Here is a 25,473-nt window from a genome sequence, read left to right on the forward strand (position 1 = left end):
AAGACAAGAACCTAAACGCAGTGTGGGGGTCTCTGGTAGCTTCTTCGAGAAACTGGAAATGTTCGTTTTGCTTTTGATGAAAGGTTTCGTGTGTGATGCCAAGGGCGGAGAGAAGGAGGATGGACTCGTCGTTGAGATACCCGTAGGTGTATGGTTTGGAGTACTCGACGACAGAAAAGGAGTAATCGTCGCCACCAGAGAACTTCTTCATTGATTTGCGCAGCTTGAGCCAGATCGGAGGGGTGTCGGAGCTCTTGTTCTTTCGTCGCGGCATGGTCTGATCGACTTCCACAACGCCCTTGTAACCGCGATAGCGTATTTGGAACACGGACGGGGTGTAGCGTCTGTTGCGAAAGATGATTTGATCACGTCTTGCCAGTTCCCGCGCGAGACTAGGTGAGATGAGGCCGCAGCCGTCGGTAAAGATGTAATCGGCTTTCTCGATATCGGGGATGTCCTCGACGCGTTCGGGCGGGATGAGCATTGCTACCGATCCGTTAGAGAACAGGAGACCTATACGCTTGGCCTTTTTGGCAACTGTCTTCATTTTCAAAAAGTCGCCTAAGTCGCTGACCTTGCGGGAGATCTCCTCGGGTGAACCGGCATAGAGAAAGCAGGTTTGGGATTTGAGCTGGCTGTTGCTGTGGCCGTAGAAATTGTAGTGGACACCTTGAATGGAGATTCCAGTCCTGAGGAGTCGAGTAGCGTAGTCGGTACATTCTCGGGGCGTGGATGGTTGAAGCGAGTCGTCTGTGGATGTTGCTGCAGCAGAGCGGGGTGGTCGTCGTCCAGGCGGAGCACGCAGCTCGGCGAGAGAGACGACGAGGAGCTTGTTGAATGGCTCGCCGCGGATAGCTCGATTGTCTTGTGCCTTGACCAGGGTGAAGTTGATATCGTGCTTGCCACCGGTCATGGCCAAGCTCACTGTTTTGATGAGTCGAGCATTGTCGAGCTTGTCGGGCCCAGGCAGGTTGGGGATGGTGTACCTCCATTCTTGATCATCTAACCTCATCCAGTCCTGGAGTTGGTGTTTGAAGCTTGCAAGTTTGCCACACATGGCAGTCGAGATCCTTGGAAGGGAGATGTAGCGACAACAAGAAAAGAACTGGCGTCTACTGAAGGCAGGTCGAGGGCACAGGTGCTGGGGTTTGAGGAGGGGCAGGCCACACAAGAGCAGCTAAACTGTCGGAGCTGGATCTCGCAGTTGATACGTGCCCGCACCTCCTGCAGCAGGCCTCAGTGCATATCTCACCTGACTGGCTCAAAGCGCCGATTTTCGACCATCCCTTACATCAAAGATCATAAAGACGAGTACCTCACATCTATCTCCACGTCGTTCCAGCATCGAGAGCCTGGAATAAGTCCATCAAGCACAGTCGACTACCTACAGTTGAATTGCGCCCTACCAAACAATGTCCCAACCACCAAACATCTACATCGTCGGCGCTCAATGCACAGGCAAAATGACCCTCGTCAAAAACCTCCACGCTAATTTTGAGTTCAACTCCTCCCACGAACCGCCAGTCCTGATCACCGAAGTCGCCCGCACAGTCCTCAAGAAGCACTCCTTCACAGCAGCCGACCCAATCGCCTACGCCTTGCGATATGTAGAAGGACGAGCCAACCAATTGATCCAGTCGGATGAAAGGCGGGAACTGAGAACAAGGATGCAGGACGCGGTTGTGGTTGTCTGTGAAGCTAGCGAAGAAGCGCGGAGCTGGCTTGCGGATGATGGGGTTAGGTTGATGCCGGAGGATGTGGATGATTTGGATTGCCATGCATAGGGTGTTTTGCGAATTCTTGCAAGATCAGAAGATAAATTTCCAGGTCTTGCCTGCTTGGGTTGGGGATCATCAGTAGAGGGTTGAGTTTGTGTTGCAATGTTGGGATTGTAAGAAAGAAAGGGGTCCACGGTGGGTGGTAACTGATTTCTAATGGGGGGTTTATAGAAGGCTACCTATACACTATAGGCAGCGACAAGTCTCGCTCGCTCAGTCGCGGTACTATGGCAGTTAGTCGACGTTGGAACGGACTGATCTAGGAATGGGACACTCACATAGGAGTTACGTATCCGTGCCTGGGATTCTTTGGCAGCTTTGCGTTCTTGACGACCGTCCACTTGCCCTTGGAAATATCGTTTGTTGTGAATGGAACGTAGCCGCCGTCACCACGCATGTAGTCGTCGATCCACAGATGCCACTGTCTCAAAGTTAGTAGAGCCCCCTCTCTGTGCTTCCTCACAGTGACTGACTGACCTTCTTCGGATCCCTGTTATCCCTAAACACCAACGGTCCCTCCCCGGCCGGCATGCCTCCATCAGCACCGATCCTTTCGCTAACCGTCTTCCACGGCCCCTCCGGACTGTCCGCCACATTCTGCTGAATCAACTCATCAGGCCCATGCTTACTAAACCAGTAGTACTTCCCCGTCTCTTCTTCCAAAGCAATAGTAGCATCCATCCCCAACCGATTAAACTCCTCCGCCCGTGTAAACGTCTTGAAATCCTCCGTGTGCGCCTTCATAAGCACAAGCTGACCATCCAACTTGCTCGTGAAATAAACCAAGAACTTTTTCTTGACCGGATCCCAAATCGCGTCCGGAGCCCAAGCCATCGCTGCTTCAGGGGGAGCCACCGTCGTGAACATCGGCCCGGTCCATCTCGCGAGATCGTTCGATTCCCAGACGTGGATAGACTTCGATCCGTTGCAGGTGTAGCAAGTCCCATTGTTCCAGCCGCGGCCCCAGACTTTGAGGTCTGTGGCGAGGAGCCAAAACTTTGACCGGTCGGGCGCGATGATGAGGGATGGGTCGCGGATGCCGCCCATGCCGAAGGAGGTGGTTAGGACAGGGTCACCTTTGTTGAGGGTGGTCCAGGTGGTTGGGTCGTTGTTGTTGCTGACGGCCATGTAGACTTGTTCGCCGTCTGGGAGGCGTTCGCCGGTGAACTGGGTGCTGTTAGCATTTCTGGCTAGCTACATGGGGGAGAGGGGGGAGGGGACATAGGTGTAGAGGTAATCTGTGAAGTTGGTCGCTGGAGCTTGCCGCGCTTCAGGGCTGTGGTGCTGTAGGGCTGACAGTGGTGTGCCCTGTGCCACATGGGCAGCTGCTAGAATGGAGCAGATGATGTGACGCATGTTGCCCTGAAGGTGCGAGAGTTGCCACAACATTGGTTGGTGCGCTTCTGCACATCGTATACCCAATGACCGGTTTTATACTTTGTTGGTTCATCACCACGACGTCCACTTACACGGATAATTCTCCTCCGTCGGCCACTCCCGAGACCGGTGTGGTGGTCGTGAATGCGCAAGCAATTTATCGTGCAGCCGACGCGAGATCCGCGCAAATGGGAGGTAGGGAGTGGGCCGTGCACACCGGCAATCTTTTTTGCACCGGTCATATTGTACGAGGAGTCTGTAGGCTAATATACACATCTGTTGTGGGAATAAGGGGGTAAACGCATGGAAAAGAGCCGCAGAAGATGTCCATGTTGCCAAGGCTTTCAGCTGGGGATGGTCAGCTGCTGAAGCTATTTGCCGTGAGCTCAGTTTGTCATCAGATTCCTGGATAGGCGTTTAGTTCACTTGAGAGTCCGAAGGAGAGCGTCCGAAGGAGAGCGTCCGAAGAAGAGCGTCCGACACGAAGAGGAGATGAATCACTTGTAAGTGAATTGCCCAGTATCTTCACTTGATCGCAACCTGGAAACTTGGGGAAAGTGATTGTGACAACTTATTCGAAAACGTGATGTTGTCGGTGGTGCTTATGGGAAGGAAGGAAGGAAGAAACAGGCTATAGTTCAGGCTGGCAAAAGAAGAGCAGGATCTTAGTAGTGGGCCTCTTCCCACACCTCTCACACAGTGCATCGACCAGAATCTTGATCACTATCATGGTGCCTACATGAAGTCTCGTATCATCTTGCAGTGCTATTTGAGGAGAGTATTGGTTAGAACGGGTACGGAGACCTGTTTAGAGTGAGCTGGTGGTTGGAGAGCAGCTAGGTTTCGACAACATGGAATAACAGCTGTGATTAAGGCCGGGTTTGATTTGAAAACGGTGTCGAACTTCGTATTGGGGGCTCTTTCGTCTTTAAATGGGGCATGCAATAGACGGCACCGAATAAGGTAGAGATTGAACCAGAAGCAACCATGACGTTCCGAGAAAATGTTCAGCTATCCGACGAAATCTTTCAACTATCAGTTGAGAGATAGTCATGCTAGGTGAGGTTTCCAGAGCTTTCCGTGGAAGCCCAATCACTGTTATTCCAAGGCGTCTCCCCTACGGGGCTTGCAAACCAGAGCTAGAGCAACCTAATAGATTCCCCGGGTCACGGAGCAGACCCACAACTTCTCTGTTGTCCTTCCAAATTGACTACCTAAACTGGACGTGACAGTTGCAGGACCTAACCCCATCGCGTTTACCTGTTCGCCCTTTCTTGTTTTTCCACTACAACTTTCTGTCTTGAGAAACCTGTCCCATCCGATTGCAACTTTACCACGCTCTTCCCCTGCGGTTACCTCAACACCTCGACCGCCCGTGCAAGGTATGTAACGAGCGCCTAAAACGTTTCAGGGGTCTAGATCGTACTGATGAACACCTCTTTTGGAGCCGTTCAAGCATGTCCTCCTCGGGTCCCATCCGGAAGTTGCCTGTCGAGTTACTCCGCGACATCGTCGGACGGCTACGGGACGCCAACAAGCTGGGCATCATTAGCCGCTCTTGGTCAGACCTGTCGCGGCTTTCGGGAAATCATCGACCACTATCTATGGCAGCATCCACAAGCAGAGGAACCACAAGTTTTCTACTGGGGTTGTCGGTATGGCCGTGAGGCTGTGGTCCGGCGCCTTCTAGCCTCAACGATGGGCCACCCACCGGGAATCGGATCCGCGAGTTGAATCATGGCTTGGGTCTGCCTCATACCTGGGTTATGACACCAAACACGGCCAAGTACTTTCTCCCTTCAAGCGAAGAGGTGGTTAAGCCCAGAAAACTCTTTCTATCGAACGTCGACCTGGATGATGAAGAACAGCCAAGGACGGAGAGTACCGCATACCCAATCCATCTCGCCATTCTGTCAGGCAACGCGGAGCTGGTCAAATACATCACCCTCAGGCTCAACGGCCCGTTGGAATGGCACAACCAGACTTCAAACCGACTGTGTCACTGCGTCATCGATGGCCCCGGGATTCGGTTGACGCCAAATCAAGGTGACGCGACATGGCCATCGCTCAATGCGCTCCACATGGCCTTGTGCATCGGTCATGAAGACATGGTCAATTTCTTCTTCAAGCTTCTGCCAGAGGTGGATTGCCCATTGAGAAGCACCTATTACGTGGAACTGACCGTCAAAGACCCCCCCACCCATGCCAGGGCTGTTAAGACAGGATGTTCACCCATTCACTTGCTGGCAAGGAATGGGCACCTGAAGTTGCTGAATTCGATACTGAATCGAAACGACAAGGTCAATTACCTAGTGGAAAATCTAGACGAGCAATGCCTGACACCGATTTGGCACGCCTATCTCAAAGACCACTGTAAGTCTTCCGAACCTTCCGTTTTCATCTGCTAGTTTCAGGTGAATAGCTAACCAATCTTTCCAGGGGACATCGTGGATCGTCTCCTACAGGCCGGAGCCGATATCAACGACGACCTCAGCAGGGGTTACACCCCTTTAACCCATGCCGCCATTGCTGGCAATTTGTCTGCTGTCAAAGAGCTGCTCGACCGCGGCGCCAACGTAAACACCACCACAATTACTCGACCACCCCAGCGCATGTTTGCCTCGAATCCGAATCACACCTCGTACTATGGCCTTCGGGCCCTCGACATTTGTCTCGCCTCCTCTCCGAACCAGGGAAAGATCAGCTTCCGAATCTTGAAACGCAGGACCAAAGAAGCAAGTACTATGTGGAAGCCTCCGGGCAGGACTGCTGCCCAGAAGGAAGTAGAGTATCGCGGTTATGAGCACCAACGCTTCATGTTGGTTCAGAGACTGGTTCAAGCTGGAGCCAACTTGAACGCCAGTATGATATCTGTACACAAAACCCCGCCGTTGGTCGCGGCCGCGGCAGAACAGTATGTCTACCTCTTGTATCTGGTGGCGGTAGTCTCTAGTGCTAACAGAATTATCCTATCCAGCCTCCCAGATATTGTTGATTATCTCCTCGACCGCGGGGCATCAGTCGATGAACCCGACGCCCACGGCATCACAGCCCTGGTTGCTACCCTAGGATATGGCCACTGTAGCTGCCCGTTTCATATATTTCCATCCGGGGCGAAGCGCCCCCACAACCAACCCATCTGTCGAGGTCTCCAGAAATGCGTCACATTGCTCCTTGACAGCGGTGCGCGAATCAGTCCTGTTGGCAGCGACTCGGCACTGTTACGGCTTGCCATGCCCTCGAGATACCGTCGATCCGCTGAATCCAAGGGCCGAGTAACCCAGGTTGGGATGAGACGAGACTGGTATCTTGCCGAGGAAGACAAGGAGAACCTGGCTCACATGTTCATGAGCCGTCACGCCAATCCTAACCTCAGATCAGGCTCAATGAGGATTCCGATGATATCGAGCATCGAGAAGAATATGCCGTACCTCACCTCGGACTCAACGGTGGTGTTAAACCCCTTGCCGCAGCACCATGAGTCGTGGTTGTTGTGCAAGCAATCCCCCGTCGCCACCACAACACGACCGGCCGAGACCTGGCCTTGGTCGCCCCTCCAGCATGCGTTCTGGTCGCGAGACTTTTCTCTGTTCGAAATCTTGATGAGCTACGGCAATGTTCCACCGGCTGCCGACATTCTCTGGATGTTTCAGGGCATGATCTACTCGCTGATGACCAGCCCCGTAGAAATCTTTTGTCACTTCAGACGAACAGATTGGTTGAACCTACTGGCGTTATCGCCGGGACAACCACAGTTCCGGGCCCTGCGAAGCCCCATTGCGCTTGCATGGACTTTGTCACTACTACGGGAGTGTGCTCTGAGCCGGGTAAAGATCCTCGAGACGGACGATGTCAACTGCCTTTGCTACAGCGGAACTGATGCCACATCACATGATCTTCGAGGATCGTGCAAAGGCTTGAAGCAACGGGACGTTTCCCAGCTGGCATGGGACATCTGGTCCCTCGGGATTAACCGGGATCACCTCCTCGAAATGGTAGATGCCCGCCGGTGGCACCCCCGTTACGGATCCCACCGCATCATGGTAGCCACAGTTTGTTTGGAGGAGGCAGTCCTCGCGGCCGAGCACAGAATCGTCTCGGCTCTCCTTGACCTGAATATTGAAGGAATCATCCGACCAGAGACACTCATCATGGCAGTCTCCCTAACCAAAGCCAACCATGTCAGCTCAGCAATCCTGGAGAAGCTTCTCCAGAAAAGCACCCCGCTTCCCTGCCGCCCTGTACCAACGAACCCAAGACTCGAATCCCCCACCGGCCTCCTCCAACACGCCACCTGCAAGCCCAAAGACAAGAACACCAACCTCGGCGGCCTAGCCGGTCACCGAGGCTACCCCCACTGCCGCGACCCCTTCCAATACGCAATCTGCACCTCCAACCTCCCCGCCCTCACGATCTTCTCCCGCCACCCCCTCCCCTGCCCCCTCACAACCCTCTACATCAACGAAGCCACCCTCAGGCTCGACGTCCAAGTCCTCTTCCTCCTCCTCATCCGCAACCCCGCCTGCAGGTCGGAAGATCCCCTGATCTTCCTCCTCAAAAACCTCCACGACATCTGCAACGGTGTCGCCGACCTCAGGTACCACCACGTCGCTGGGACCTCGCACCTCGGCGTGAGGTTCTCCCAGTTGACGCGGTGGATGGCGTGCGCGGTTGCTCTGATCAGGACGGGGGTGGATTTGGACAGGGCGGTGGATGAGAGGGGCAAGTCGGCGAGGGGGTACATTGATGAGTACCAGGGCTACCAGGGCCCGAACCGTTTTTTGAAAGAGGTGGCGAGGAGGGGTGCTCGTTTGCTCGCGTGAGGGGATTCGTTTCCTCGCGAGGGGGATGCGTTTCCTCGCGGAGGCTGGGTGGAGGGAGGGGGGATGGGGATGCGTTTGCTTGAGGGGAGATACGCTCGCTCGTGTGGGAATATGATTATGCTGAGACGATTTCGAGATATAATACTTGGTAGATATTTGTACAAACAGAGAAAGAAGAATATAAGATATGGGATGGAAAAAGTTCACACTTGCTATCAAAAAGTCAAGGGAATAGAGTATCATCCGCTTTATGAATTTACTGGCATATAAGAGTAAAATAACCTCTATTATATTGTGATGTGTAGCTCGAAGTACATTTCTTAGGCCTTTTAAAACAAATAGAAGGCCTTACAGGTCTTGAATAGGAGTTGGAAACATAGTCGAGTGCATATTGACTATCTTTAAAGGCCTTACAAAAGTAAATGGAAGCTGAAAGCATACCTGTCGAACGCGTATCCCCTATCTTTAGATGTCTTGAAGGAAACAGAATAGCCGTTGATGATAGTTTAAGACCTCTTAATTCACTTCTGAAGCACGGTTCACAATATAAATTGGTCAATTCACTTTTCCCCTGCCAATCATTTTATAGGAAGATAGACACCACAACACCAAACTCTCCCCACACGCCATCTCCCCCAGCCCACTTACAAAGCCACCCTCCAACCCAACCCCATCACTCCCCCACCCTTCCCCGCCAAAACCTCAACCACAGCCTTCAACGCCGCACGATCAGCACCCCGTACCCTCTCCACCAACCCATCACCCGTCAAAGGCACCGACGGGCGAGCTGTCATTCCCTGAACCGCCACCCCCTTCGGCGCACCATTCTCAAAGAACAAAAAAGTCGGCATCGCAGACACCCCATACCGCGAGGCAATGTTATCAACGTGGTCGACATTCACCTTGGCGAAAGCAAGCTGGCCGTCTGAAGAGTGCTTGTCGGCCAGCTCGGAGAAGTGTGGTGCAATGGCGCGACAAGGCGGACACCAGTCTGCGTAAAAGTCTACTACCACATGCTTGGCGGAGGACAGGAGGGCGTCGAACTCGGCGGCGTTGGCTATTTTGTAGACTTTGCTCGAGGTTTCAGGGATGGGGGTGGTGGATGTAAAGAGTCGCTTTAGGATCTGGACGTGGATGTCAGCACAGAAGGATATCAACCGGGGGGATGGACGGTACCCAGAGTACGATAAAAATCGTGACCAGATAGAATGAAGTGTCCATGGTGTCGTTGCGGTTGTGGGGTGCGGCGATGGAGGAGTGGTGTTGTTGCTGAAGAGTGGTGTAAAATGAAAGAGAGAGTGACGTGGCGGCGGGCATTTCCCTTATGGTGGGGCTAGAGCCTTGGCGTTAGCTATTACTGCATTTCTATTGGTCGGTCTCCGTAGAAAAACGTTGCATCCCACGCAACTCTCGCTCCAGCATTTGCATATGACTGTCGATCTTTGCGTTTGTGTAGATAGGTAGGACTTGGGTAAGGCGTGTACGCGAAGTCTAAGGTGCGTTTTTGTTTTGGATCCTCGGAACGGTTGTGTCTGTGGAAGAGGAAGTGGTTTTGGCAAGGGAGTCGCCATGTTGATAGAGCTAGGCATTTGGGGTCTGGTCCGGAAAAGACGACTGTGGTTGCACGTAGTCACCCGCGTCAACAGCGCGGATCAAGATATCGCCACCATGAGCTTGTCCGTGCCCGGTGTTAACCAGCACGTGCGACCCTCATGGATTACCTGACGGGGGTGATTTGGCGATGGGCCCGGAAGTGAAGCATCCTGATCAGCCGAAGGAGAAGACTGTGCAAACGGTGTCCTATCAAGTGTTACCCAGACAGCTGGCTGTGGGCTGTCGTCCAGGTCACGAAGTGGGTGACTTGAAACCCAGAGGGTTGAAAAGTATTAAAGCATGGACCAAGCCAGTGTCATATGAGCAAGATCGACTACCTCGTCTGAATGCGACATGTCTTGTAAGCGTAGCGATCAGCCCTTCATAAACACCATCATCGAGACGCTTAATTGTCACGGTCACAGCCACCTTCCACTCCTGGAACAATTCCAAGGCAGAAACTTGATATATTAAGGCAACAAACCTGGGAAGCAGAGTCGCGTTCTCCTCGTTTCACCCGAGTCCTAGCCGATATGTCTTGCCCACCACCCACTATCCCGAAAAACACAACCCAACCCTCTTCATCATCCTCGGCAGTAACTATTCCCCCCTCTCTCGAGCCTCCTCCTTATCCTTATACTCATCGCAAAGCCTCGTCTCCTTCCTTTTAGTGATCTTCCTACACCCAAGCGGCTTGTCGCATTCCTTCGTGCTTTGCCCGATTTTCTTGGTGCAGCCGGAGCAGGTGGTATCTATGATGGTGCACATGATGGATGATGCTTCTTTTTCTTGAGTTGGATCGAGTATGGCGATGATGAGGAGAAGGCTAAACCAGCCTTAGAATAGAGTGAGCCATGTTTAAATATCCATGACCTCACAAGTTTCTTCGTGGCCTCTTTCGTGAACTATCCGTATCAGAAGGACACCAAACGTCATTTCACAACTAGAGGCGTTTGATGCCACTTGTTAACAGGCAGAGCCGATAATATCCAGACAACAGCTCAGACAATGCTTGATCAAGCCATCACACGACTGCGGCTGTCTTCATCGTCTCATCTGCAATCCATCCCGGCGACCAATGCTCCACTCGTCAAGGCGGGAATCAGAGTCTTCCAGGCACCGAACTGGATCCAAGCAACCAAAATGTGCAGCGTTTTAAGTTTTATCAGCGAGGTTTTGTCTGTGTGCCCAGCTCCAGAGCCTCAGGCCGCCGACCAGTTTCTCTGTTGAGTGGAATCGGGCTTCTGGGCCGGAAAGTTCGAAGTATTTGTTAGCGTGCATAGGCCATGCAGAGACAAGTAAAAATCAAGCCTGTTCTGCTCCCGTTGCCATCTCTTCATTTTCATCCTTTCATAATTCACCTCCATTATGTGGTCCAAGTATTTGGATGCAATGCTACGCCAACATCAACAACATGTCTCACAACAACTCCACAAAGAGCAATGTCGACAACACATCAGTTACGCCTGACCCGCAGAGTAGAGCACGAGGCGATTCAACATCGTCCGCCGTTGACATGGACTGATACTGCGTGCGGGCAGATTTCATTTACAACAACGCCGCAAACAACGGCACCACTGAGGTTGAAAGACCGAGAACCACAAGGCATGCTCCCCCCGTGGTCAGGGACTGGGTCCCTGATGAGCATATCAGCGCACGGGAGAGATGCGTCTAATCGTAGACATGTGCTGATCCAGAGGGCGCGTCTTCCCAAACAGCTGGGTTGTTTCGAGGAAGGGGGTAAGGGTACCTAGAGAGATGGAAATTGCATGTGAACATCAATAACAATCCTGCTGTCCACGACCGCACTATCCCCCACTTTCCTGTCAAGCCGAAGAGCTCTTCAATCTTTCTCTTTTCGTGTTTTCCACTCCCTCGTTTCCTCCCTCATTATCACACACTACCCCTCCACCACACCCATTGATACTTGCTTAATTTTATTTTTTGTTTTGCTGGCCTTCTCTCCATTCCGTCCTTCGACTTTCTCGACTGCCAAGTTCCGACCTGTTCATTTTCATTGATTTCCCACTCGACTCTTCCTTCCACATCCTCGTTACTCCTCGCTCCATTTTCCACCTTTGTTTTTTTTCTTCTTCGACTTTCCTCCCCCCGAGATTTTGGTTTTCCAAGTAGGGGTCGCGCAAGAGATGCTGGGAATAGCCCAGGTTTGCGCGCACGACTCTGGGGGTGTCATGGTAATTTTTAGAGTTACCCTAGGCCGAGCGTGTTTGGTTTTTGGACATTTTGGCTGTCGGTCTGGTTCTGGCTTCTTTTTTGTTTCGCTGCCGAGCACGTGAGTATGATGGCGTTAACTTTTGGAGGGCTTGAACTGGTCGCTGCCGCCGGTGACTGAGCAGGAATTTTGTCTCTTTGATGTCACATCATGGGGGGACACGGGGGGAGAAGTTGGCATACTAGTGTTGTGGGGAAGTGAAGGCTAACACTGCGGCGCATTTTTATTTTTTCTCTTATTTTTATTTAGGAATCTTGTTATTTTTCTCAGAACGCTGGGTAACCCCCGATATTTGAAGAAAAGATCGATGACCACAGCCAAAAAGATATATCACACCATCGTCGGAGAGACTTAGCTGAAACTTGTGCTAACCATCTGGTCAGCTTGCTATTATTCGACCCCATCTCCAAGACGAAAAGGATAGACAGTGATGATGATGATGCCCCATCTCTTGTCCCCTCCACCACCCTCCCCCCGCCACACCTTCCTAGCCAATAGTAGCATTCTTGAAAAACAAATTCGACCTCCTATCCCCCGCAACACCGCTCGCGAAGCCCAAAAATAATCTTGTCTGGCCCGCTGCCGTCCGATAGACGGCCATGCCTTCTGCTTCCCTGAAAACAAGACTCTCTCCCGCCTTTGTCAACGTCGGTCCTTGCACCAGCAACCCAGTGTTCATGTCGACAGTTGCCACTTGAGAGTTGACGCCGCCCCCTGTGACGTCGTAGCTGTCGCCCCATAAGAGGTACAAGTGCCTGCCATGCGCGGCGTACCCCTGAAACGCGCCGCCGAGCGTGGTGATTGTTGGGATTTTGAAGTTTACCAAGGGGGACGAAAAGTCGCCTGCTGTGGCGGCGGCGAGGGTGTAGACGGCCATGTGCTTGCCTGATCCGGAGAGGTGATAACGCACTATTAGACGGTTGTTTACTGGGTCGATTGAGCAGGTGAATTCGGTTGCTGCTGGGATGGGTTTGAATTTTTGGAGGGTGGGACTTGAGGCTGAGAGGGAGGTTCCGGAGGTGAATTTGAAACGGGCTAGGCGGGTGCCGTAGCCGTTGGAGTTGGCGTCAACTTCTGTCCAGAGGTAGGTAGAGGTTCCGACTGCTTGCGCGCCGAAAGACACGCCGTGGCCGAAGCCAGTCAGGTGCATATACCCTACCTGGTTGCCGGAAAAGTCGAGCTGGGTTATGCAGAGGTTGCCAAGGGAGGAGTCGGCGCCGTTGCGGCGCTGGGAGACGAAGAGGCGCGCGTTGGTGTTGTCGAAGGTGAAGGATTGTTGGACGGTGGAGTCGTGGAGGGTTTTGTGGCGGAAGAGGTCGTAGGAAGGTTTGGTCAGGTCGAAACGGGGGGAAGAGGGGAGTTGGGCGAGGGTGAGTGGAAGGGAAATGGAAAGGAAGAGGGTGAGGGGGTGCATTTTGCTAGTTTGGGAAGGCGAGGGGGAGGAAGAGGGTGAGGAGAAGAGATGGAAAAGAAAAAGGGGAGACGGGGTGGGTGGTGATGGATGAGGCTGGGTGTTTATGTGTGTATTCAGTGTGGCATCCTGGTGTTATGGGCTTTAGAATACCAATGGCGGCCCGCGCCGAGCTCCAAGGTGAATACCTACGTATGCATGTCACGCCTTACCCCTGGAAGTAAGCTCTACACAACTATTGTCCCGTTGAAACTACGCCATCCTAATGAGGAAGGTTGATATGGCGCGATTAGCGCCAGGGAATGGCATCGAGGGGTTGAAGGAATTAACTGGGGTAGATGTGTTTATAAATGGCGCACTAGTTGCTGGCTGCAGCACGGCCTTTTCTTCACAATCAAGAGGTTGGTATGAAATAGAGGGGAGTTGTGGTGGTAGCCAACCAATGATCATGGCTGGCTTATCAACGTGCAGTTTTGGAGTTGCAGAATTCCAACCAGACACGCACCCCGTTTATAGATCCTGTTAGATTCACCTACTTAGGGATCAACCATTTAGCTTTATTTATGTAAATAGGTAGTGAGTGCAGGGTAGGTAGGGAGAGGAAGTGTGACAGCTCGGTCAGAGAATATGTGTTGCTGATGAAATGCGGAGCCAATGAGTGCGAGTTTTGATGTGGAAAAAACTAGACTTTTTGAGCAGAGTTGCCTTCTCTAGCTGGTTGATGTCCCTCATGGTCATCATATATCTCTAAAGGGTGCTTTTTACCTGTTAACAGTTGTCCTGGCTTGATATGATCCAAGACGGGAAATCCAAAAGTTCTTCCGCGCAGTTTCAACAACCCGTTTTGTGCGCCTTTTGCCACGATACGTGTCCCCGTCAGCAACATCAGAAGCCATTCCTCAAATAGAGTTAATTTCAAGTGTCTTAGGAAAGGGCTGTATATTCTGAAGGGTGAGGAGAATACACTGCACGGGTCGTGCTGGAGGGGCGGCGTTGCATAGCATGTGGGTTTGCCACCAGTGGTGGCTCGAGTAGGTACCTATCAAAAGGGGCTGAAGCCACGGCGCACACAGCGTTGAATCTCAGCTTGCCTCTGACATACCCATAGACGAGACCATGACCCTGCGCTGCGACTTGGCCCTGAGTTTCTTAACATCGCTATATGGGCCTCAAGGTAATCTCCGCCACATCAGATGCGATCTGCAAGGTTGAAGTACCACAAGATATGCCCCTTTACAGCTCCGCTTGGAAAGGTGTCTTGCTCGCTAGTGGCGATAGCGAGTCGCTACCAAGAGTCTCGACATTGACAGTCGAACTCATCGGTTCACTCTAACCTGAATGGAGTTTCCTGGAGTGTATTATTCATGAAGGACAGGTTGCCTATGGACTCGTATCAATTACACCAGAGTTGCAAGCACGTTAAAAAGAAAGAGCACGTCAAATGATGGGAAGCCAGAGGTCTTGTTGGTATGGCATGACAGATGACCAATCCTCAGTGCTCTTTGATAACAGGTCCACTGTGAGCCAGCTGGGCTCGCATGATATCACTCCATGGCCTCATTCTCTCCGAATACGCCAGCAAGCAACAAAAGACATGGTGATTTCGGCGGCGATGCCGTCATCAGTCGGCCCGTCCGCTTGCCCTGTCCGGAACCCATTCTAGCCAGGCTGGAGCAACCGTACACCGACTTGAAGACCTTGGACAACCGTCCTTGATATTCATCAATCAATCCCACGCGCCATCTCAACATACAACCTGCCCCCAGAGCAGATTGATTGCCTTACGGCCGTCAACGGTAACGCCTCAACCGCCACTGGCGTCGCGCCACCCTGCAAGCCCAACCGTTCAGAGGCTGTTTGATGCAAATGACGCCTGTCCCCCCTGACGATCAAAACAGCATAATCGCCAAGCAGCGCAAACTGGCTCGCTCGATCTTTGTGAGACCGCGACCAACTGCCAATCACTCTAACACCGGAGCTGACGGGGGCGGAGACTTTAACAGCTTTTGCTTAGGACTGGACGGTAGGGCGACGGTGCAAAAAAACGTTGAAGCGGCTTGGTCTCGGAGAGGAGGATCGGGATGTCTAGTACAACAGCTATTGCCGTGATGGCGATGACGGAGCGGAGTGGGATGTGAACGGGGTGTGCTCCTCTTCGGTCCCGAGCAGGTGGAATGGGACAGTCATGAATGATGTGATTTTGGCGGTTAGAATTTCTCCCGGCAAAGACGAACAGAGTGTGGAAGGGAATTTGCGAGTCGTAAACAGAGCACGATTCGGAGGCGAAGGAGGAGGAAATAACCGACCGAGCCTTCAGTCGGGGTGGACAAGATCTGGCGGCTGCAAAGTGGTGCCAGTAAAGATGTCGTTCATGTCGGACATTTTCCATTTACGCGCGTGTGCTTGGAGCTGGGGGTGGTCCTTGTCAGTCGGGGGACAACCCCTGTGCGTCAAAAGTCCCGTCTTGTTACCCCCCCACATACGTACCGTTGTCAAATTGGGAAGGATGCAGGTCGTGTAACAGTGGACAGTGGGTATCAGCAAGTGCCGTTTGAAGCCGGTGCCGGGGGAGACATCTCGCGCCCGGGCTTGCCTGCGGTGCCGCGCCTGTCTCTGATGCAAAGTCTGTGGAGGTCTCTTGTGGGATCAAAACAGTCATCGGAGGGCTTGCGTAGTCAAGATGCTGCTTCCAAGACAGGGGCTGTGGTTCATCCAAGCATGCAGATACCCAAACGCCAACGCCACGAGGCCAGTCACTCCCTAGAACCGATTTGCGACAACTGCGTCACCTCTCGGCCGAAGCGTAGATATTTCTCATGGCTGTCTTGGGACCAGAAGCTGACACCCCGCGTGAGGTCTCAGGCTGGGACCAAAATGTCTTGCAGGTCGGATGTCGGAGCGGCAGACTCCGATAAACAACCCTCCCCCTCAGACATGAAGCCCTCACATGTCAAGCTTGCGTGGCTGGCAAGCCACATCGTCCCAAATTTGCCAGGAGCCACCAGCATGGGCGGTGACGGCATGAGACGGTTTAGCTCGCAGGCCAGTCCCAGGAGAGGGCGATGATCCGTCAGCGATGTTCCTAGCCTCTTGATGTGTTGCGGACGGATGGAGAAGCGATAACGACAACTCGACACGAGTGAAGAGGCGTCAAACTCGGCGAGCAGCTGGAGTCTAGACTCCATCATCACAAGTTCCTGAGGTGCGCATGTTAGCATGCGGTCGACTGAGATTTCACGCCACGCCACTGGTCGGCTGTCCCGTTGGCGCCCACTAGCGCTCAGCTGAGTACCATGGTTGGCGGGTCTGGCCACAGCAATACAGGCGGTGCCAGAGAGCCGCGCCCTTTGGAACGAGACACCAGGTCTCTCTGCCTTGTCTCCGAAAGGGTACCCAATCGTCTTGGCACGCCCCGGCAGGGGGGGGGTTTGTTGCTGTTGTATATATGCCGCCGACGGACACCCTCGTTGTCTGGTCTGATACCTCCCAGATCCTTCCATCTATCAGTCATCATTCCAACAAATACCAACCAACTCACCAACACACACACACATACACACACAATATGGTTTCGCCAAAAGATTTGGTATTGATAACAGGGGCCACGGGCCATGTAGGGTCGTGGACTCTGGTGCAACTGCTTCGAGAGGGATATCGGGTCCGGGCCGCCGTTCGATCCCATGCAAAAGCTGCTGCTGTTCTTGCAAGACCACAAATCCAGGCACTCAACCCAGGACACCGACTCTCCTTCATCATTGTGCCCGATATCACGGTCCCCGGTGCTTACGACAACGCTGTCGAGGGCGCAACACACATCATCCACATTGCTTCGCCACTGGCCTCAGGTGGTAACGGCGTACCGCTCAGTCAACACGATGCGCATTTCATCCAGCCAGCTGTGCGCGGTACCATCAGCCTCCTGGAAGCAGCCAACCTCGGTGGGACGGTCCGTCGTGTCGTGATCACCAGCTCCTTCATTGCCTTGGTTCCCATGGACGAGCTGACGGGCAGACGGAAGCGAGACCCTTCCAAGCCTGTGTCTCCCAATGACCGCATCCCGTTTGCCCCTGGACCGTACGAATCCGAGTTTGCGGCCTATGCGGCATCCAAGGTTGCAGCGCTGCACCATGCCGAGGCGTGGATGGAGCGTGAGAGGCCACCGTTCGATGTCGTGCACCTTCACCCAGGCTTCGTGTTGGGGCGCAACGACACGGCTACCACAGCAGGACAAGCCATGCAGGGCACCAACTCGGTGGTACTGGCGCTGCTGCTGGGCAAGCGGTTTGGGCCGTATGCGGGCGCGACAGTGCATGCCTCTGATGTGGCTCGGGCGCACGTGTCGGCACTGGACCCGACGGTTCTCGGAAACCAGAGCTACATTCTCAGTCAGTCGGCGCGGTGGAACGATGCCATCGCCATCGCCAAGCGGGAGTTTCCCGAGGCCATCAAGACAAAGCTGCTGGTGACGGGTGGCAGCGTCAAGACAACGCCTCTTCCCATCGACGCAAGTCTAACCGAGGAGACGTTCGGCTTCAAGTTTGCCAGCTACGAGGACCAGGTGATCAATGTTGTTGAGCACTTCTTGGAGCTGCGGTTGCGCAAGAAGACAGGGGTCCAGATGGTGTCTTCCAGCGCACCAAAGAAGCAACGGGTGGTTGTCAATGTCAGCGCCATCGCTTGCTGATGCGTGGTGGTAGTTTTCTGTGTTTCTTTCTGTACATGTATTTCTTGGGCGCAACAGGCGGCATTGGGGAAAAACGATCATCTTGGCGTTCGGGATGAATGAGACATGACTGGAATGAGTCGGAATGGCCGTAGACAGCGAGAGCCGAGCAATCATCAAGCGACGGAGAACAACGGAGGACGATGGAGGACGATGGAGGACGAGGAGCGTCGAAAAGAAGATACTAGATACCCAGCTCAGTAGAATAACATAGAACACGAGACAACCTCGATTAAATTGCATGCAAATAAATAATGATTGTCTTCACTGGACATGACAGTGATGATGATGATGGTTGAGGAGGTCGGGACAAGCTTTCCAGTGCCCGCTCGGTGGGGCTCAGCAGGCATCAGTGGGCTGATAAGATAAGGAGCCCAGACAAACACAGTGCGCGCCACACTCCCCAGTAGGGAACAGCGAACCGCGCCAAAAGTTCTGACGCCACAGGCCACATGCGTCCTCGGTCCTCCATGCTCCAGCGCGCAACGAACTCCGACTACAACACAAGACAAGAATTGTTGCGCTTCATTTCCTTTTTTTTATTTTTTATTTTTTTTTACACCTCCTCCTTCAAGATAACGGCAAGATGCCCTTTGATCCAACAACATTCACAAAGGCCACGGCCGCCGATTATTCCTCCTCAGAGTCCGACGCTGAAGATGATGAATATTTGATACCCTCGACCAACCCCCACGACGATGAATTCGCCGATCACAACCCCCGAAAACGGAGGCGCACCGGCCGCGATGCAAAAGAGAGCGCTGCCCTTGGAATTTTCGGATCCGAAAGCGAAGATGAAGGGCCCAGTCGAAAATGGAAACACAAGCCATTGCGCAACAAGGGCGTTAGCTTCGTATCGTCGAGCAACGTGAAGCCCGGCCCGGTTGACGACGAAGACGATGATGAGGACAAGGAAGACGATAAGGATGATGAGTACGCCGAGTGGGATGACGATGGAAAACCTACCATGAGGACCTCAACTGCCACCGCCGCCGACGGAGACGAAGACGAAGACGATGAAGACGAGGACATGGGAGGCTTCGGCCTGGGCTTTGGTGGTGGTGGTGAGGCCGCTGCCGCTGCCCAAGGTCTCGGATGGACCCCCCCGACGCAACAACAGAAGCCTCTAAAAAGCGCCGTCTTGAAGCCGATGCCATTCGTCAAGTCAAAAGTAGATCCTAGCAACCCTCTGGGAACTGGGTTTGTGCCAATGTCGGCGAGAGGTCCAACTCTTCTAAACCGTGACGACGATGAACCAGCGAAACCACGTGTACCTGCGGCGAGCGCGTTCACAAAGGGCAAAGGTGGGAAGATCAAGACCAATACCAATTCTTTCGCGGCGAGAATGATGGCCAAGATGGGTTATCAGGAAGGAAAAGGTCTTGGAAAAGAGGGCCAGGGTCGAAACATTGTCATCGAGGCCAACCTGCGCCCACAAGGCGCCGGTCTCGGTGCTGTCAAGGAAAAGACTGAACAGGAAAGGCAAGAAGAGAAACGACAAGCACGTCTCAGGGGCGAGGAGGTTATTGACTCGGAAGAGGAGGAAAAGAAGAAGAAGGCCGCGCGCAGGAAGAAGGCTCTGTCTGGTGGACTGGGCAGTGGTACAGGTAGTGGCGCAAGCACGCCCAAACGCCAGAAGCCAAAGTACCTGACAATGGATGAGATCAAGAAGGCCGCCCCCGGCCTCAATATTCCCGACGCGTTTACCCCTATCTTGGATCTGACCGGTCCCGGCAAAAAGATGCTGACCACCTCGTCAGGCTTGATGACCCCCACTGGTGGTACTGCGCCTGTTGAGTCTGCTGAAACGGCCGAATCCCGGAAGCTCGTCCGCCGTGCCCAAAACGACTTCATGGCTATTCTTGAGGAATGGCAGAGCTTACAAGAGCGCAAGGCATATATTGAGCTGCAGTTGAAACAAGAAAGGCAAGAGATGGAAGAGCTGGCCACAACGTTGCAAGGCAATCAATCACTCACCAGTGCCTGCGCTGCAGCGTCCAACCCAACCGAGAGCGGCGAGATTGATCGCAAGGCTGATCTCAACTATCGACTGGGTCGCATCATTTCAGGGCTCAGTGATACTTACTCGTCTCTGTCCGACAAGATGTTACCTCAGATCAAGGAAGAGCTCACATCCCTCGTCGTAGCTGCCATCCACCCGGCCTTTAATCAATACCGTCAGCTCTGGGATCCTCTCGAGGAACCTGAACCAAGCTTCGTCGACGGTCTCAAGTCTATCCGAGGCTTGCTCGGTCTCGACCAACAAACCAAAAAGACGTACCGCCGACCGACCGCCAACCCCTACGAAACAATGATGTACGAGTTGTGGTACCGAACCGTCACCAGCGCAGTCCGCGAATGGAACGTCCGGGAACCAGACCAGCTCATTGCTGTGCTAGAAGCTTGGGATGACCTCCTGCCTGGCTTTGTCCGCACTCAGCTTCTACAAGATATCATTCGCAAGCTGGAGGAGGCTGTTCGGAAGTGGCAACCAAAACGACACAGCGAGCACCTCCCTCACACTTGGATCTTTCCCTGGTTGCCGTATTTGCCTTCGGTCCATCTGGACCCAAGAAGCTCGTCTGGTCTGGTGGCAGATGTCAAGCGCAAGTTCAGACAGCTCGTTGACTCGTGGGAGTTCAAGAGGGGTGTCATTCCCGGCTTGAAACCCTGGAAACAAGTGCTGCGTGGAAGCAGTAGTAAGAGCGACCAGTGGGGGCCGCTGGTGATGAACCACCTTTTGCCTGGTTTGGCGAGGTATCTTGGGAAGAGCTTCAAGGTTGATCCGCGAGACCAAGAGCCGTACATGAAGGTGTTGGATAGGGTGTTTGAGTGGTTGGAGTTTGTGAGTCCGACCATGATTGGGGAGGTGCTGGTGGCGGAGGTGTTCCCCATGTGGCATGAGGCGCTTTACCAATGGCTTTTGCTGGAAGATGCCAACTATGATGAGATTGGTCAGTGGTTTGAGTGGTGGCAGGGGGAGGTTTTCCCCGAGGAGATTAGAGTGTTGCCATCCATCACGGCTGAGTTTGAGAAGGGTACTCGTCTCATTGAGAAGGCGCTTGATTTGGGTGATAGGGCGAAGGATGAGCTCAAGCCACCAGAGAATGGCCCTGCTCTCAGGAGTGAAAGGCGGGATAGGGAACATAAGACAAGGAAACCTGAACCACTGGTGGAAACGCCTGTTGGGGAGCCGCCAAGGGAGGTTTCGTTTAGACAGGTCATGGAGGAGTGGTGCCAGGAGAATGATTTGCAGTTTATGCCTGAGAAAAACGTTCATGCCGAAGGGCCGATGTACAAGATCTCTGGCAATGATGCCAAGAAGAGTGTTTTGGTGTGGTTTAAGGGGAACACGATGTCGGTGAAGACAAAGACGCATGGGACGGTGGAGGTCAGGAGGGAGAATGAGGATGAGTACGGGGTGTTGTTGGATTTGGTGGTGTAGTTGAAGTTGCATGTAAATGATACCAATCACGATTCAGTTGTCGGGTCGGATGCTACCGAAAGACACAGAAAAGACAGAACGGGCAGCCGCCTTGGAGATCCATATCATTGGAGGGACTTTTCTGGAAGGTGATACGGTATTCGCGTGTTGTCATTGGTTGTGATACTGACGAATGTTCTGACATGAATGTCTCACACGAGGTAGACTGAGACCGCATCTCGCTGTTCAGGTACGAAGAGAACTACGCCTCACCTTCATCCTCACCGATATCTTCGCTACCACGAGCAATCGTCCACGTCGCAAACTTTCTCGTATCTCTTGCCTCGATTTATTACAACATGCCGTGACACAGCCAAACGGGCCGAGCGTTGAATAGTCCTCTTCGTTCCGGATACTTGCCTTCGTACGGCATTTCGCAGGATGCCCGAGTCTTATAGTTGAGGTCGATCTCTTGCACCTCGCCTATCATGCCAAACATTTCGCCTATCCTCACCGAGAGATTTTACCCGCTGTACAAGTCCCAACCGGGCCATGTCACCTATCCGTCCCACGTGGTCTTCTCCCGCTCCCCTTACCCGCCCGTGGAAACCGGCAAGGAAGGTCGCATGCGGTTGTAGGAACTGTTGCGGTTTCTATTCTTATCGCGGCGGCATCCGGCACCTTTCTGAACGGGATATATTGTCCGGCTTGATATTAATCGACGTCTGTGGCCTCGTGACGCGTCCCGTCGCGTGGAAGCGCGGGATAGTACCGCGGCGGCAGGGGAGAGATAAGACTTCGTGTGAGTTTCGCTTGGGGCCGTCATTTGCCTAGGACTTGGAGGCGTCAACCTACACGGCCATCAACCAGCACAGATGTCATCATGACTCTATCACTTCACTGTCCAACTTTGTCGAACCCCCCTCCCCCTTTTCGCAAAAGATTTCATTTCTCACAAAGATAAGCGATATAACTCGCCCACCATTCTTCCCAAGTCATATGCGAACCTTCGCCATGAATCCAAGCAACTAAGTCCTGGAACCAGAAGGATTCTTCCTCACGTTGGCGTATGCTGACAACAATACTACCGTATCTGCCACCGCGCTGTGATGTGACGCTCGACAAGCCAACAGCAATGGCAACTCGATATTGCATTTCATCTGTATGGATATTAACAGACACACGGTTAATATCCACAAGCTCGCTCTTTCCCGGTCACCAGCAAAGCCGGGCATGTTCCGACTGGTCTTGAGGCGAATGAATTAGTCAACGACTTTTCCTACCCGGATGCTGGGATGCGATCTGCCGGGTTTGGGTGATTTACGGGCCATCTGATCTCACTTGTTCCCAGGATTGGAGGGTGAGGGAGCGTGGGATTTGTTATTGGGTTCACTACCTTTTTTCTTGGACTCAGGCAATCGTCTGCCTGCCGGAAGGCTGTACATTGAGAGGGAAGATAGCCCTCTACAATGGTTTTGCTATCAGACGGACAATGTTGACTTGAACATCCTACGCCGGGAAATAAAGATGATTTCTATTTACCTAGAACATAAGCATTTAAGGAGAAGACGTCCAACCTAACGTAATGGCCAAGCCACTGTCGTCCACTCTGCACCTGAGTTCTTCCATGCACATGAAGAGTAATCCAAGGGTCTAACACGACTGGTTCGTGCGACGTTTCCCTCACACCGACCTGTGGCTTGTATCAAGGCTGCATGGGCCAACCTTACCACCCACCATTCAGCATGTCGGGGATTTCTCAGGTGCTTGCATGGCCACCCCCCAAGGTGTCACGACCTCCTTCCTGTTCGTCTTGCAGCTCTTATCTTCAAACATCCACATTTGCTTGCAAGATACCGACTCTATGTCGTGCTCAGGCAGGAATTATGTGAGCTTGCGTCTGAAAGGGAAGTTGAGGAGAACGAAAAGGAAGAGGGTGTGCAGTGGCTGCTACTGCAGGGTGGTTAGATACCTTACTGTCTCGGCAAGGCAGACCGGACAAGAAGAAGCAAGGGAGATACGTGATGCTAAAAGATGATGGTGGAAAGACTGATGGTTGATCTCATTTGCTTAGGCCAGCGAGCTTGGGAGTGCATACCGACACCGCTGCGAAATAAGGAGCTTTGCAAGTATAAAAGCCCCTCATTTCTCACTCATTCTTTGTGTTTTGAAGTCATCAACATCATCTTGCGCAGCTACTTGCGATACAAATCTTACGACATGGTCAGAATCACCTACATCCTGCTATGCGTGGGCATCGCCCTAGCCCTACCGGTAGCCAAACGGGACAACGCACCAGTGCCCATTGCCGGAAAATATATTATCACCCTCAGGCCGGGAGCGGCACCCTCTTTTGAGACCCACCTGTCTTGGGTGAGAGACGTGCATACTCGGAGCCTCTCGCGCCGTGACGAATCTGGAATTGAGAAGGTCTACTCTGCCCTTGATTTCCATGGCTATGCAGGGTCTTTTGACGAGGAGACCATAGCTCAGATCAGGGCCAACCCTGATGTCAGTGTTTCTTAACACATATCCACATTCTTCCAACACATACCACCACCTTCTCACCCCCGTTACCTTTTCATAGCACTAACCCCTCCCAGGTCTCCTCCGTAGAACAAGACCAAACCTTCCACCTAACCTACCACCTCCCCTCCCAACCCCGCCATCGCCAAACAGGCCTCACCACCCAGAAAGACGCCCCCTGGGGGCTGGGTAGTATCTCCCACCGAGCCCCCAACTCGACAGATTACATCTACGACAGCCGTGGTGATGCCGTGGACGGGTACACCGCCTACGTCGTCGACACCGGCATCCGCACCACCCACAATGAGTTTGAGGGGGGTAGGGCAATCTTTGGGTATAACGCCTACCCTGACGCGGACAGCGATGAGGACAATATTGGACATGGAACGCATGTCAGTGGGACGATTGCTGGGAAGACGTACGGGGTTGCGAAGAAGGCAAGGGTGGTGGCGGTGAAGGTTTTTGATTGGGGTTCTGTAAGTTATTTCTTTCTATCTTTGCAAGAGTGCCCGATTTGTTGTGACGCTCTCTCACGCCCTCTTTTGGAGTGCGGTGACCTTGTTGACACCCCTTTTACCCCTTTTCCCCCTTTTCCTACCCCACCTTTGCTAACACCATCACCTCACACAGTCGACAACCTCCATCGTCCTCGACGGCTACCTATGGGCAGTAAACAACATCACGACCCCCGCCAAATCAGTCATCAACCTCTCCCTCGGCGGTCCCCAATCCGACGCCGTCGACTCCGCCATTGCAGCGGCATACTCCGCTGGTATTCTCACCGTCGTCGCCGCAGGGAACGACGGCCGTTCCTCTGACAATGGGTGGGGCAGTCCGGCCTCAGCTCCTGAGGCGTTGGCGGTGGGTGCGGTGGATGTGGAGAATGTCAGGCCTAGCTTTAGCAACTGGGGGCCGGGGGTGGATATCTGGGCTCCGGGGGTGATGGTGAGAAGCGCGTGGAATTGGGATGATGGTGATTATCTTGAGGTGGAGGGGACTAGTATGGCTAGTCCGCATGTTGCGGGGTTGGTGTTGTATCTCAGGAGTTTGGAGGGGGGAGGTCAGGGGGGGTTGGTGGGGGCGGTGGTGGATAAGGTTAGGGAGTTGGGGACTAAGGGAGTGGTGAAAGAGGCGGGCAGGGGGAGTGTTAACTTGTTGACTTATAACGGGAATGGTGCTTGAGTTGAGGGAGATTGTTTGGACAGTATGTGGTAGAGTGGTTGATAGACAGGTTTCTTTTACGCGTGGCTTTTTTCTGGTCTAGATATCTGTAATGCACTGACTCACAAATCCAACGCAACAACCCCCTCATTCACCAGCGTAAAGTCAGGCAAAAACTCCCCCCCATTCGTCACATAAAGCGTCGTCCTCTCCTTTGCACTCCCCCTCCCAAAAGCACACGCAGTCGGGTTCAACAGTTTCGTCACATTCTTCACAACCCACTGCGACCCCTCTGGGAGCGTAACACCAACAGCATAGTCGGGATGAGAAGCAATCCAAACCTTCCCACTACCACCATGTCCGAAATCAAGCGCGATATCATCATACACCACATCAGCCCCCGCATCGGAAGCACTAGACAGAA

At 53.1% G+C, this 25,473-nt stretch overlaps 9 protein-coding genes across 9 annotated transcripts; 5 read left to right on the forward strand and 4 right to left on the reverse strand.

Annotated features, from left to right (window-relative positions):
* Positions 1-1,313: 1,313 nt before the first annotated feature.
* QC764_510380 (uncharacterized protein) lies at positions 1,314-3,211 on the reverse strand. Its single transcript, XM_062948281.1, has 3 exons — positions 2,256-3,211; positions 2,057-2,199; positions 1,314-2,003 (listed from the first exon to the last, which is right to left on the reverse strand). The coding sequence occupies exons 1-3, from the start codon at positions 2,904-2,906 to the stop codon at positions 1,958-1,960; spliced, it is 840 nt and encodes a 279-aa protein (XP_062799832.1). The 5' UTR covers positions 2,907-3,211; the 3' UTR covers positions 1,314-1,957.
* QC764_510390 (uncharacterized protein) lies at positions 1,413-1,784 on the forward strand (the record flags this gene model as incomplete). Its single annotated transcript, XM_062948282.1, has 1 exon — positions 1,413-1,784. One exon carries the CDS (start codon positions 1,413-1,415, stop codon positions 1,782-1,784), a length of 372 nt encoding a protein of 123 aa, XP_062799833.1.
* Positions 3,212-6,445: 3,234 nt separating the features above from the next.
* Positions 6,446-7,978, forward strand: QC764_510360 (uncharacterized protein; the record flags this gene model as incomplete). Its single annotated transcript, XM_062948280.1, has 1 exon — positions 6,446-7,978. One exon carries the CDS (start codon positions 6,446-6,448, stop codon positions 7,976-7,978), a length of 1,533 nt encoding a protein of 510 aa, XP_062799834.1.
* Positions 7,979-8,622: 644 nt separating this feature from the next.
* QC764_510350 (uncharacterized protein) lies at positions 8,623-9,292 on the reverse strand (the record flags this gene model as incomplete). The annotated part of the gene is made up of 2 exons (XM_062948279.1): positions 9,155-9,292; positions 8,623-9,102 (listed from the first exon to the last, which is right to left on the reverse strand). The coding sequence occupies exons 1-2, from the start codon at positions 9,197-9,199 to the stop codon at positions 8,623-8,625; spliced, it is 525 nt and encodes a 174-aa protein (XP_062799835.1). The 5' UTR covers positions 9,200-9,292.
* A 2,999-nt stretch (positions 9,293-12,291) lies between these two features.
* Positions 12,292-13,264, reverse strand: QC764_510340 (uncharacterized protein; the record flags this gene model as incomplete). The annotated part of the gene is made up of 1 exon (XM_062948278.1): positions 12,292-13,264. The coding sequence occupies exon 1, from the start codon at positions 13,216-13,218 to the stop codon at positions 12,292-12,294; it is 927 nt and encodes a 308-aa protein (XP_062799836.1). The 5' UTR covers positions 13,219-13,264.
* A 1,947-nt stretch (positions 13,265-15,211) lies between these two features.
* Positions 15,212-15,874, reverse strand: QC764_510335 (uncharacterized protein; the record flags this gene model as incomplete). The annotated part of the gene is made up of 2 exons (XM_062948277.1): positions 15,212-15,555; positions 15,703-15,874. The coding sequence occupies 2 exons, from the start codon at positions 15,872-15,874 to the stop codon at positions 15,212-15,214; spliced, it is 516 nt and encodes a 171-aa protein (XP_062799837.1).
* A 906-nt stretch (positions 15,875-16,780) lies between these two features.
* QC764_510330 (uncharacterized protein) lies at positions 16,781-17,899 on the forward strand (the record flags this gene model as incomplete). The annotated part of the gene is made up of 1 exon (XM_062948276.1): positions 16,781-17,899. The coding sequence occupies one exon, from the start codon at positions 16,781-16,783 to the stop codon at positions 17,897-17,899; it is 1,119 nt and encodes a 372-aa protein (XP_062799838.1).
* A 518-nt stretch (positions 17,900-18,417) lies between these two features.
* On the forward strand, positions 18,418-21,383 carry QC764_510320 (uncharacterized protein; the record flags this gene model as incomplete). Its single annotated transcript, XM_062948275.1, has 1 exon — positions 18,418-21,383. A coding segment is annotated over one exon (2,964 nt), but the record flags the coding sequence as incomplete, so codon positions are not given.
* Positions 21,384-23,396: 2,013 nt separating this feature from the next.
* Positions 23,397-25,070, forward strand: SUB2_3 (Suppressor of the cold-sensitive snRNP biogenesis mutant brr1-1; the record flags this gene model as incomplete). The annotated part of the gene is made up of 3 exons (XM_062948274.1): positions 23,397-23,873; positions 23,966-24,364; positions 24,519-25,070. The coding sequence occupies 3 exons, from the start codon at positions 23,397-23,399 to the stop codon at positions 25,068-25,070; spliced, it is 1,428 nt and encodes a 475-aa protein (XP_062799840.1).
* Positions 25,071-25,473: the final 403 nt, after the last annotated feature.

The sequence above is a fragment of the Podospora pseudoanserina genome, chromosome 5 (genome assembly GCF_035222485.1).
Source record: "Podospora pseudoanserina strain CBS 124.78 chromosome 5, whole genome shotgun sequence".
NCBI lineage: Eukaryota > Fungi > Ascomycota > Sordariomycetes > Sordariales > Podosporaceae > Podospora > Podospora pseudoanserina.